The sequence below is a fragment of the Limulus polyphemus genome, unplaced genomic scaffold (genome assembly GCF_000517525.1).
Source record: "Limulus polyphemus unplaced genomic scaffold, Limulus_polyphemus-2.1.2 Scaffold3149, whole genome shotgun sequence".
Classification (NCBI taxonomy): Eukaryota; Metazoa; Arthropoda; class Merostomata; order Xiphosura; family Limulidae; genus Limulus; species Limulus polyphemus.
Genome location: NW_013668759.1, coordinates 70,466 through 84,645, shown reverse-complemented (window position 1 = coordinate 84,645; position 14,180 = coordinate 70,466). Strand labels below are relative to the sequence as shown.

At 35.3% G+C, this 14,180-nt stretch overlaps 1 protein-coding gene across 2 annotated transcripts in view; it reads right to left on the bottom strand.

The window, feature by feature from the left end:
• LOC106468754 (TNF receptor-associated factor 4-like) overlaps nt 1–14,180 on the bottom strand; it is a 57,474-nt gene that overhangs the window by 12,324 nt on the left and 30,970 nt on the right. For both annotated transcript variants that reach the window (XM_022397117.1, XM_022397116.1), the window contains exons 2-4: nt 9,830–9,881; nt 6,505–6,609; nt 716–877 (exon numbers count right to left, since the gene is read on the bottom strand). In XM_022397117.1, the coding sequence (XP_022252825.1) occupies nt 716–877; nt 6,505–6,576 (234 nt within the window). In that variant the 5' untranslated portion in view covers nt 6,577–6,609; nt 9,830–9,881. The remainder of the gene's footprint in view (nt 1–715; nt 878–6,504; nt 6,610–9,829; nt 9,882–14,180) is intronic.

The window sequence follows — 14,180 nt, the reverse complement described above, 5'->3', positions numbered from 1 at the left end:
CTGCCTTCCCTCTAGTCTTACACTGCTAAATTAGGGACGGCTAGCGCAGATAGCCCTCGTGTAGCTTTGCGCGAAATCCATAACAAACAAACAAACAAACCTTCTACGTGGAATGCTAGGACTGGAGGAAAAATAAATGGTTAAATAATACAGTGTAACTCAATACACTATCACATTAGTTATCCAGTAAAAATCTCAATTATGTGTTTTGCTAATTGTGATCTGTATCTTTAACAATATTATGCACTTGGAAATTCAGAGTGTGTACAATTTCTTGGTCAACTGAAATAATGAGTGATTGTAAAACAAGCTACCTACTTAGATTAAAAAAAAAAATACAAGTCAATCCGGTAATGAGTAAGCACCAGAAGAAGCAACGTCGAGAGTTTTATGACGCTATAAATTGGGTTTCGATAACTGCGGTGGGCCCAGCCCAGATACCCCATTATGTAGCTTTATGCTTAACAGCAAACAAACGTCGAAACGTTAAAGTGTGTTGAGCATTACCCGTGATTTGACGTCGTCATCGTCACGTTCAAATGCTTGAAAATGTTTGTGCATGCGTTTGTTATAGCAAAGCCACAACGGGCTATCTGGTGTGTCCACCAAGGGGAATCGAACCCCTGGTTTTAGTGTTGTAAATCCGAAGACTTGCCGCTGTCCCACCGGGGGACGAGCTTAAAAATACCAACAAAACCAACTCGGAGCAACTTACCTCCAATGTCTCCCCGTTGTACTCCCTGTTGCAGAATTTACATCTGGTCCTCCGCTTAGGACACGTATAGAACAGGTGGTCTTCCATCAGCAGCCTGGGAATCATAGCGGCGCACTGATTGGTGCAAGGGATCGCGTCGTATTTACACGTGTTCAAATGACCCTATGTGTAAGAAAAAGAACAACAATTAGAGGAAAAACATGCCATTTTGTTTAATCTTTTCAAACTTGCACATGAAAGAAACACAATATAAGAGAAAACACGAGTTGGGAAAGTTATTAATTTATAACAGGTTGTCCGGAAATTGCTAATAAACTGCTTTCTTGTGTATGTGTGACTTGATAACAATTTCCGGATACCATGTATATGCATCACAATAACAAACGTAAATACAGATACGACTGGAACAGATTCAAGTTACACGTCATTTTATAACTAAGTGTAGTGTTTCAAACAATCGGCTAAGGAAAACACAATATGTATCGTTTACATAATTGGAAAGTTAATGAAAAATATAAAACATGTAAGCATGAAATAGCAATGTGTATTTTTTTTTTTATATAATGACCTTCTCCGGATGTAGTAGGTATGAATTACATAAAATACTAAATATGAGCATCGGTTTCAAAAACTGTGTATTATATACACATATACATAATAAAACAAGATGGAATTCTCAATAGCCGCGACTATAACTCTATCTCAAATCGGTCAAGAGATGAAGATATGAGCTGAAAGTTTGTACGTGAAAAAACAGCAAACTCAGAGCAATTCTTTGAGCCATCATGCCGCAGCTAAAAAACAGATAAATAAATGTACTGTAACCTAAAACTTTAAGTCACCAGTACCAATTTTTTATATTAACATAACACTAGAAGCATGTGAATTGCACAGTACGACTATATAATTTCCAAGATTCAAACACTTGTGTGAGACAGTTCAGCCGTTTCGACAGAAAAATTGAATCAGAAGAAATTTCATTAACCCCTCCCCCATATAGGCAACAGATGTTGTTGTATTATTAAGCACAAAGCTACACAAAGGGCTATCTGTGCTCCGCCCACCATAGGTATCGAAACCCTGTTTCTAGCGGTATAAGTCCGCAGATATACCGCTGAGCTACTGAGGGGCCAGGCGACAAAATAGCGTAGAAGGGTCAAAGATACCATCCAATACAAGTAGTCAGCTACCTCTTTACCCCCCCCCCCCCATAAAGTTCGACAGGTTAAGATTTTGATTCAAAATAAAAACTCATTATAAACAAAGATATGAGATTTCTAAGATAAATTTGATATCTGTAGATAAAGAAACGATAACATAAAGCAGGGGATCTCAACTTTTGCTCACCCATTCTGAAAATATTTTAGGCTGTGACTCACCCACCTCATCGACCCCCCCCCCCCCTCTTGAGTCGAGACCCCCAATGGGAGGCACATCAGTGGCACAGCGGTGTGTCTGCGGACTTACAACGCTAGAAACCGGGTTTTGTTGCCCGTAGTGGGCAGAGCACAAATAGCCCATTGTGTAGCTTTGTGCTTAACTACAAACAACCCAATTTGAGAAACGCTGAGATGAAGAAATTTAAAAAAAGATCACAAATGACAGACTCGTTTCAATCGGTAACGAACCAACTTCAACGATAATCTATTTAATAGGAATAGTTATAGCACAAAGTGTTACAATATTTCGTTTTCTGCGGTAAAACATCACAATAAAGATGACAGAACTCTGCCATGTGCTTGTTTTAGATATAATAGTTGGACTTGTTGAAAACTACCTTACTAGTGCAGATTAATCATGGTGTGCGAAAAGTTTCGGGTTCGTAACCAAATAAAAAAAAATTGGATTTGTATATTTGTTTGTTGTAAGTACCAAGCTACACAATGGGCTATATATGCTGTGCCCACCACGGTTATCGAATCCAAATTTTTAGCGTTATAAGCCTTCAGACTTACCGTTGAGCCATTCGAGGGCTCGCAAAAATGGATTACGTCAGAAAAAAATTGATGCCCACGTAATGGTTATCCTACAACCCTGATATAAGGTCCGGGAATGGGCTTTGTTTGCGAGAATGAAAGAATGTATGGATTTGAGTTATTACAAAATGCTTTAGTAGCTAGTGGATTATCCATTTAGCTTAGCTGGTAGAGCACTCACTAAGTGCACGTAAGGTCCTGAGTTCAATCCTGCTCGTGGAAAATGCAAAAACGGAATTAACGTAGATCCAGCCAATCCCAACAGCTTGGTATTACAGTCAAGAAACTTCTACCACGTGTCTTTATGCGGAAGACAGTCATCATATCCACAGTTATTGTCATGTGACTTACATAAATTTCATTGAAAGAAATGATAATGACGTCATAAATTATGTTCAATAAAGCTGAAGTAGTTACAGTAATTTTTCAGTACATCTCACCCAGAAATAAGAACCAAAAGACTTGAATGCTGCGTAACTGTATGCGTTTCTTTAGCGTGGAACTATTAATTACAAAAACCTCGCCACCGCTAGATTTATACTCACGTAAAGGCTTATAAGCAAATACGAGGCAATTAGCGACAAACGCAGATAGCGTAGTTGAAAAAAAAACAAAAACAGAAGGATGTTAGCAACAGAAAGGCACAATGTAGTCGTATAAGCAACACAGAAGACTTAATTGCTATCTATGCTGTAAAATAACTTATCGGCTACGATAAATCATTCAAATGTTTAAGTTCACATACGTATTATTGTGACGCAAGTATAAACTTTAATTATTAAGTGACCAGATTGTATCCAGTTTATTTTTACAACTTGCATGAATTTTTATCAGTGATAAAAATCTGAGAGACAAAAAAATATAGTCAGAAGCAGAGACATAAGCATTTCTTTGTTTCACAATATTTTCCTGTAGAGCTCATTCTACGCCTAATTTTGTATGTGTATATACGTGGTAAATCTGCTGTTTTCCACCACAGTAACAATGTCGAGAGTGTAGACATGGAGGCTTAAGTATAAAAGTTAAATATTATACGTTCATTTCAACTGTAGATTAAAAGCTAAGAGTAAATTGCTCTGTTGAAAATTCATAAAAAGCAATGATTTAGTTAGTTGTTTCAAAAACTTTATGTTCAAAAACAATTCAACTTAAAAAATCATTTATTTTTTCGATGATTCGTGCAAACTCTCTTTGTTAAGCCTTAAACCTGTCATTTTTCATTACCACAGCTTAGATCATTTTTAACTCACAAAGATATCTAATAAAACATCAACCTTCTAAATGATTCAAAAGATCGATTATATCACACAGTTCCAGTATAATATATTGTAAACTAGGAAGAATGACCGACGTCGATAAAGCACAACGACAAAAATGGTTTACATTTTCTAATTATATATACTGTATAAATTAAGGTTATTTGCTAATATTGGAATTTATCTGAAATTGTACATATAAGCTGGTGACACAAATAAAGCAATGTCTCTAACACTTACGCGTGTATAGCCACTCTAACTATCGCGGGAAAAGATCGAGGATGTATCATGTGCAGGCCCTGTCAGAGGTTCAGAGGCCCGGGTCATTTCCAGCTTTTCAGGCCCATGGCCATAATAAGAATAAAAAATGACGACACATGAAAACAAAATACGACCAACATTAGGTCGAAAAAAGAGTGAAATATAATTTGAAGGGAGGTACATAAAAACAACAAGTCGCGAAACTTAACAAATGTTAAAAACAATTAACAAGTCTCTAAAGTTGAGGCCCCCTTTGAGCTTCAGGTTCTCCTGGCCTCCCCTCTGATTGGCCCTGATCATGTGTTTTTCACAGATCCAACAAATCACCTCTCACTTATTCAGAAACCCAACAAATTGTTCCTCACTTATTCACAGGTCCAACAACTCGTCTCTCGTTTACTTACAAACCCAACAAGTCGTTTCTCACTTATTCACAGATCCAACAAATCATCTCTCAGTTATTCACAGATCCAACAAATCATCTCTCACTTAGATTGAGATCCAACAAATCATCTCTCACTTGGTTGTAGATCCAACAAATCATCTCTCACTTATTCACAAACCCAACAAATCATCTCTCACTTATTCACAGATCCAACAAATCATCTCTCACTTATTCACAAACCCAACAAATCATCTCTCAGTTATTCACATATCCAACAAATCATCTCTCACTTGGTTGTAGATCTAACAAATTGTTTCTCACTTATTCACAGATCCAACAACTCGTCTCTCGTTTACTTACAAACCCAACAAGTCGTTTCTCACTTATTCACAGATCCAACAAATCATCTCTCAGTTATTCACAGATCCAACAAATCATCTCTCACTTAGATTGAGATCCAACAAATCATCCAACAAATCATCTCTCACTTATTCACAAACCCAACAAATCATCTCTCACTTATTCACAGATCCAACAAATCATCTCTCACTTATTCACAAACCCAACAAATCATCTCTCAGTTATTCACATATCCAACAAATCATCTCTCACTTGGTTGTAGATTTAACAAATTGTTTCTCACTTATTCACAAACCCAACAAATTGTCTCTCACTTATTCACAGATCCAACAACTCGTATCTTACTAAGTTGCAGATCCAATAAATCATCTGTGACATAGATACAGATCCAACAAATCATGCCTCACTTATTCAGAGATCCAACAAATCGTCTCTCACTTATTCATAGATCCAACAAATCATCTCTCACTAAGTTGCAGATCCAAAAAAATCACCTCTCACTTATTCACAAACCCAACAAATCATCTTTCACTGACATGGCCTGGTGGATCGAGCACTCGACTCTCAATCGCTTACTTATTTACAAACCCAATAAATTGTCTCTCACTAAGTTGCAGATCCAACAACTCGTCTCTCACTAAGTTTCAGATCCAACAACTCGTCTCTCACTAAGTTTCAGATCCAACAAATCATCTCTCACTTAGTTGCAGATCCAACAAGTCATTTCTCACTTATTCTGAGATCCAACAAACGTAAATAATTCTCCTTTTACCCTATTACAAGCAATATTAAGATGCGAAGCTTGAAAAACAAAATAAAACTGAAAACAACGTAATTCAAATTTCGATTCATGACCTTTTTAATGTCTTGTGACCGATCATTTAAAACATTTTTACACGCTTCTCAGTCGGAACGTTTTAACATACCTCTTGACCAATCATTTGAAACGTTTTTACATGCTTCTTGACCAATCATTTGCAACGATTTTACATGCCACTTGACCAATTATTTTAAACGTTTTTACACGCCTCTTGACCAATTATTTTAAACGTTTTTACACGCCTCTTGACCAATCATTTGAAACGTTTTTGCGAAGCTCTTAACCAATTATTTAACAAGTTTTTGCAAAGCTCTTGACCAATCATTTGAAACGTTTTTGCGAAGTTCTTAACCAATTATTTAAAAAGTTTTTGCAAAGCTCTTAACCAATTATTTTAAACGTTTTTACAAAGCTCTTAACCAATTATTTGAAACGTTTTAACACGTCTCTTGAAAAATCATTCGAAACGTTTTTACATGCCTCTTGACTATTCACTTGAAACGTTTTTGCGCGCCTCTTGACTAATCATCTGAAATGTTTTGAAGCTACTAATCATTTGGAACATTTTTGCAAAGTTCTTAAATTTCTTAACGGTACATCTCGCATGAAGAAATTGTTTTGGTGTTAAGTTGCTATATTATTTCAATATTTTCTTTTTTTACGTCATATTTAAAGGGTATAAATATAATCACTAAGTCTAAAAATTAATTCTTTTTCTCACCAGGCCTTACCTGTAATTTTCTAAGTTCGTCCATCCACTTACAACCCTTCTTGTGGTGTATACAGTAAACAAGCGAACCCATCACCGTATCCTCAGTGTTTGGATCTGGGTACAACTGGAACGCAAATTAATACAAGATATTAACTTTAATCCACTGCAAGCTGCAGAAATACATAATCACATCTGAAGAAAAATACACCATAATTTCTTGTGTCAAATTGTTTGTTTGTTTTCTGTCGTTGTTTCGGGGGGCGAAGGGTAGTTTGATTTAAAGATGAAATAATATCAAACTTATATTTTGACCTGTCGTGATTTGAAATAAAGTTTCTAAAACGAGTCTCGTAGCTGAAAATAATGAACTGAAAAGATATGATAAAGGGATTACGGTAAATAAAATCACATGAGTTAGTCATTAAACTTTGACATTGTATAGGAAATATAGAGTATTGTCATTAATTTAAAACGTGAAATTCACTTGTTACAGAGAACCGACTAAAAAGAGGAAAAAGGTTTTTCAAGAAGACACAACGATATACTGAAAGCTTACAGATGATGTTATATTAAAGTAGATATAGTTAAGTCGGAAACTAATGTATATCAATCAGACAGCTGCAGCGTGAAAAAGGCTTAGTTATAACACTAGTCATCATGACCGAAAGTTTAGTGTTGTCTATACAATACAGAAACATCACTGATCTCTAATAATGAAGGTATGGTGAAAATACAAGATTAAAATAGAAAACAATCAAGTGGTTTGTGTAACCAGTTCAAATTACACTTAAAGTTTCACATGCTGGTTATATAACATGTTTGGAAATAACAAGCACCTGAAATAGATGATAAGTACAAACAACGGGAGATAAAAGTTGAAGAATGTAAGAAAGTCAATAACCAGTCTGTATATCAACACACAAAACAGTTAAAAAATTATCTGATTATGTCATATCCACCAGATATTAATTTTCCAGAAGAAAGTTAAAAACAAACAAAGCAAGAATGAGAAGTCATCACTTATGAATAATGTGAGAAGTGATCTTAGAACTGTGGAATGACAGGGTAAAAATTCTTAGGTCGTCGAGGTAAAACGGACACGTAATTGTACAATATCCGAGATACTGATGTTAAAATTTACGAAAATACGAGACGGCATGAAGGGAAAATGACTTAAATAAATGGTACATGAGGATGTACGACCAACCTCAGTAAACACGCAGTAACCTAGTTACTAATATCCATCTACCTATCCGACAGGTGACACGGTGACGTAAACGGAAATCACAGGTCTAATTGGCCAGCGATGTGACGTAAACGGAAATCACAGGTCTAATTGGCTAGCGATCAATTCAGAGTTATATCAGACTTTTCAGTTAGATGAATGCGTTGCCTGCTCTCCAACTCACGTGATAAATAAAAAATTAATGAAATGTAAATGTAAACTAAATTATCTTTCACGTGTGACCAGTCATAAAGTTTGTTTTGTAACATATACCTTTTACATTAATATTATATTTCAATTAAAGAAAACATTCTTACTGTACGGTGCGTTAGCTGTCGACACGGGAAGACTTAACAAGTAGGCTCCTTTAGTAACAAAACTTAACTTCAACAACAGTGTGTAACAAGCAATCTTTTTTGTAGAGGGTTAATCGCATGTTACAAGAACGATGCTTCACATCCCATGCTGCCCCTGGAACTATTTTTTCCGTCGTCGATTTTGCTCAGTCTGATATGCGAAGCTATCCTTAAACCACACAGCTTGACGAAACTTTCCATGGACGTCAACCCACAAAGCTACGATTAAGCAGGCTAAAGGCACAAAATATCATTGTATTTGCACGGGATGGTTTGACATGTATTTACAATAGGAATAGGAATTGTTGTGATTCTAGTTTCTTCGGCCATCCTTCTCGTGAAAACAATGATTGATACCGAGATGTAATTGGAGCTTATGAACTTTTACAAGCTTTAAATTTTGGCTTATTAACTTGTTAAAGGTACCAGGAGACGTGCCCAACTATATCGCAGTGACTTTTTTGGATCGAAAGCTTCTCTTTCGTATCCATAGCCTTCACTTTACCAATGAGGACGTTTATATTGTATTTTAGTTTTGGAGCCTGCATGCTGCTGTTCTAAATGCTCTGCTGTGAGAAATTTTCTGCTTCCATGAAAAGCACTCTCTCTTCTTCGAAATGCTGTGTTCTTTGGATCTACGTGGTTTAACACTCTCCCTATACAAACATTCTTCTTAGAAAAGACTTGAGCTATAATCCTCCAACCATAACGGTATCCGTGAAAGCATTGCACTGTCGAATGGGCCAGAATACGTCATGAACCAAATATATGGTTGTTAAATAAGTCGCTTGTTATGGCTCGCATCTGTAGCTACATGCCACTATTTATACTTATTTAAACTTGAAGTTAGTCCTCAAATATCAAACCACTGCTTCCTAAATGGCCAGTTAACTTGGAAACGGTAATAAATTGTGGTCTCAAACTGTTTAGTTTAACCACTGGAGAATAATCATAGCCCAACATGGTTGAAAACTAAGTACACTCGCTTTGTATGAGAACTAGTTACATTCGATGACGTAACGTTGTAAATAGGACAGACTGTTCGGAGTATATTTATTTGCTTCGTTTTAGCGCAAAGCAGCAAAATAGGCTACCTGCACTGTTTCCACCACAGAGCTTGAACTTCGAATTATAGCGTCACACGTTTTTAAGCTTTATCTGAACTACCAGAGGCAAATTGGTGTATGGATCTACTACAAATATAATTCATAAAGACATGGAAAATTAAAATACCGATATATGTGGCAAGTAGACAGAAAATGAGGGGAATAAATAAAACATATTTCATTTTAAAAATATAAATTAGATAGAACTGACCTGATATTCGTTTTGATCAGGCATAACAGCCTACAAAAATTACTTACAGGTAAACACAGAGAGTTGCTAAAGTCAAGTTTCAAAGACTACTGAGAAGAGTGGAGTAATACCAATAGTTTAAAGTTGGCACAACCCTTAAAATCAGCTATAATCACCAAAACAGAAGCCAGCGAATCAATTTTCTGAAATGTAATCTTCTAAATATCTTGTTAATAGTTAAAATAGTTAGATATACAACATATTGTAAAATTCATTACCATAGTAAAAACAAAACATGAGCAATATAAAATTCAGTTTGAACAACATGTAAATATCAAGTATTATATCAAGCATAAGGAGCACGTTTCTGCAAGCTGTACAACGTAAATGAATCATATGATAATGATGCAATAAATAACACAAGTCCAAACTTGTCTACATCATCTTATCAAACAATCAAGTCATACCTTGGCGTAGTCCCGAGGTGGGCTGTCTTCTGTGTCGGGGAAAACACTGTCACTAAAGAAGAACAAGAAATATCGAGATTATTCACATGCAGCCGAAATAAACATCAAAAACAACAACCGAGAAATACATCTTAGAGTTTCACATAAATATTTTCTAAACACATTCCAGCAAGGAAAATTTTCTTTTTGCAATTAGCTTTGATATGCAAATCTAACGAACCATAAATGTTCATAGGATTTTTAATAGCATTTCATACGACTTACAACAAAATACTATCATCGTTAACAGTATTTGAAGGCTCCTAAAGTACTTTTTGGGGTCGTATTTTCTATACTTAGTCATTCCATGTTACTCTTAGTAACAAACATTGGAGCTACAAACTTCGGTAATGCTGATCGACACTCAGTAACAAAAATTCCGCCTATTTACAAGGTTCACCATATACATAAAATAATATTCTTAGTAGTGTTACCCACTTACGTGGTTCATTAGATACGTGAAAGTAACATTCTTGATAGTGTTACCTACTTACGTGGTTCATTACATACGTGAAAGTAACATTCTTGGTAGTGTTACCCACTTACGTGGTTCATCAGATACGTGCAAGTAACATTCTTGGTAGTGTTACCCACTTACGTGGTTCATTAGATACGTGAAAGTAACATTCTTGGTAGTCTTACCTACTTACGTGGTTCATTACATACGTGAAAGTAACATTCTTGGTAGTGTTACCCACTTACGTGGTTCATTAAATACGTGAAAGTACCATTCTTGGTAGTGTTACCCACTTACGTGGTTCATTAGATACGTGAAAGTAACATTCTTGGTAGTGTTACCTACTTACGTGGTTCATTACATACGTGAAAGTAACATTCTTGGTAGTGTTACCTACTTACATGGTTCATTAGATACGTGAAAATAACATTCTTGGTAGTGTTACCCACTTACATGGTTCATTAGATACGTGAAAGTAACATTCTTGGTAGTGTTACCTACTTACATGGTTCATTAGATACGTGAAAATAACATTCTTGGTAGTGTTACCCACTTACATGGTTCATTAGATACGTGAAAGTAATATTTTTGGTAATGTTATCCATTGTTTACTTTTTTGAATTAATGTTTAAATCAGACAGAGCTTACCAGAAATATATATTGAAAAATTAAAATAAAACTTATTTTAGTTTTGAGTATAATATGATAAATCTATTTCTCCCCCTCTCTCTCGCTCAATAACTGAAGCCTTCCTAATTGCAAAATGTATGTTAAAGTTTTTATTTCTATATTTATTATATTTTCGTCAGAGGCACATTGATAATCATAATTTCTATTCAGTAAAGACTGATCACAGTACTCAGTGTTTCACGAGCTGTCGTGGAACGTGATCAAAATGGTCTCCATGATTCTAAGATCAGCGTATTAAGCCTATCCCTAAATATAGCTACAAGATAACTACAAGCATTATTTCTTCTGGACTATTTACATTGATCCTGCACACTGTCACGAATTTGATTCATTCACAAATCTCATATTGCTGAGAGAGAAGAGAAATAACAACAATGCTGGTTTGTGAGAAAAGCGATTTAGTTATACATTATAATAAAATTTTCAAACAACCTATAGTCCATCCGGAATGAAAAATTGTGATTTTTAATGTGCCTCCGATGAAAAGTAGTTCCCCTAAAACAACTAATGTTTAAGGTATATATATATTTAATGATGAGAAACCCACTTTTTTTCAGAAAATACAAGTTTGGAGACGGTTTGAATGGGTAATTTTTAAGGTATGTTCATTTTTAATTGGATACTTTATTTATAATCATCTGTTTCTAAACACCAGTAAAAACGTTTATAGACCATTGGTTGTTCAAGTCTTTTAAAACTGATTATATTTTTCGACGAATGTAACTACACACTACAAATAATATTCGAAAGAAACAAATAAAAGAATCCTCAACATTTATATTATTGTCTATAAACCTCTATTTTTCGTCAGTCTTCTTTGAAATTTGCCTGTCTTTTTATACACAATACTTCCTCAGTGCGTCAGGAGTAACCTTACGGATTTGCAATGCAAAAATCCGGGATTCGATTCCTCACGATGAACAGGGTGCAGATAGTTCATTGTATAGCTTTGCACTAAGAAAAATAACAACAATTTACACACAATATGTTTCCTTTCTGCATGCCTTTCTGCAGACATACCGCTGTGCCAATGGGGAGCATTGTTAGACCGAATAGTATGGTTTTGACTGTCACTCTTATAACGCATTTCCAACCCCCAATATATGGAATGAAATTTTTTTCTTGGCGGCAACGAGTCGTGAATCAGAAAGAGAATAGAACTCAATTTAAATTTTGTGGGAAAGTAAATACCTGTTGAATGAGGACGAAAAAGTTAGCATTATTGTAAAGTTATTCGGATAACGTCATTGAGTTATTAAAAGATATCCTTAGCTCATTATGATAACATCCGAAATTAGCCTAGTATGTAACAATTGTGGAGTGTGTATTACTTCAAAGGTTTATATTTCTATATCTTACATCAAAATTCTTAGTCATCTTTTATTTCTAAATGAAGTCACGAAGAGCTTGTTATTTGCAAGATTGGGTGTTTATATTTGTTAAATTTTACTGACTATCCGCGGCTAGCCGTCCCTAATTTAGAAGTGACAAACTAGAAGGTAAGGCAGCTAGTCAACGCCATCTACCGCCAACCTTTGGGCTACTCTAATCGAACAGTGGGATTGGCCGTCACATTATAATGAACCTACGACAGAAAAGACGAGCTTATTCGGTAAGGAGATTCGAATCCACGACCTTTAGATTGCGAGTAGAGCGATCTAGCCACCAGGCCATGCCTGTTTTTAGGGTTTATGTGGATTAAACGTATGTTAAGAAACGTTTTAATATACAAAAATCGTGCGACGCGTAATGTAATTTCCGAAAACTGCTCTAATTTTATTCTTTCTAATAATTGTCTGTTACACAATCTTCCCATCGCGGATATCGAAATCCGATTTTTAGACTTACAGTGGTATAAGCCCTCAGACTTGCAGCTGAGCCATCAGGGGATGTGGGGGGATGTATACACAATAAATCAATCATAAAGAAAAGTAGCACATACTAATGGAAGTACTAAAACACAAATAAAGCAAGACTGAATCAGAGGAATTCCAACTGACGCTAGTATAAAGAAGCATTTCCAGCCAGGTGACATTAGTCTATTACTGGAAACATTTAAAAAAAAATAAAGGATAATAAAGCGTCTATATCATCGGTTCTAAACAAAAATAAAATAATTCGTTTCGTGTTAATACTATAACTGTCAGACTCAGCCAGCCATGCGTGAAAGAAAGCAGAGACTTAACGTACCAAGACGGCTTGGCGTTATACGCTGTTTTTTTACTATTATCGCATTGAGCTCTAATAATTTCTTTAACAAGGATGTTTGTTCCGCGTGGCGAAATCCATGTTCTACAGCCTGTCAGTCCCATTACTCAAGACTTTAATCTGTTGTATTTTAATAACGTCCACATCCTAGTTAGTGTTTAAAAAAAAAAAACTTTGAGAAACTGTTTTCTAGCAATATCCTCATAATTATATACACTCATATGCATATACAGAGACTGATAACATCACCATTTATTGCAAGTAGGGCGTCGTGTACACAGGAATATTCTGGATAAATGTGTACGACTTGGTACAGGTCAACCTTTACAGTCTAAGATGACCGTGTATTAAATTCAATATAACTGAAACGCACGTATACCTTCAGTGCTATTTAAAGCATTGAACATCTAGCTTCTTGTATACAGAAGCATATGCTAATAAAATGCTAAATTTACATACACATACACACAAAAAAAAACTATTAACGAGCGTAATGAAAATTAGTTCATGTTGAGAACATACTGCGTGTTTCAACAGAACATTGGCTTTCTTGGGAAGATGGGCCAATATTCTGTTGAAATGTGTAGCATGTTCTCTACATAAAATATTTTTCATTATGCTTATAAAGTGTTGTTTGTCAATTTACTATCATAATCCAGCGATTAAAGTCAAAAATGTGCACAATATTTATTGTACAAACATAGAAATTGACACCAAATTATTTTAAAACTTGCTTTTTCAAATAATCTTAGGAATCAAGTTGACAAGAAGAGAAATCTATTCAAAAAAGACATTCAGCGTTAAGCATAATATATTGCGTTTATTATTCAATCTGTCATTAAACACGTTCTGACAAAGTATAAATCTTATGAAAAAATACACAGTCAGTCTTGATTTCGATGACGAGGAACCTACTTTGAGACTAATAATGCTTGGAGACGGCTTGAATGGGTAATG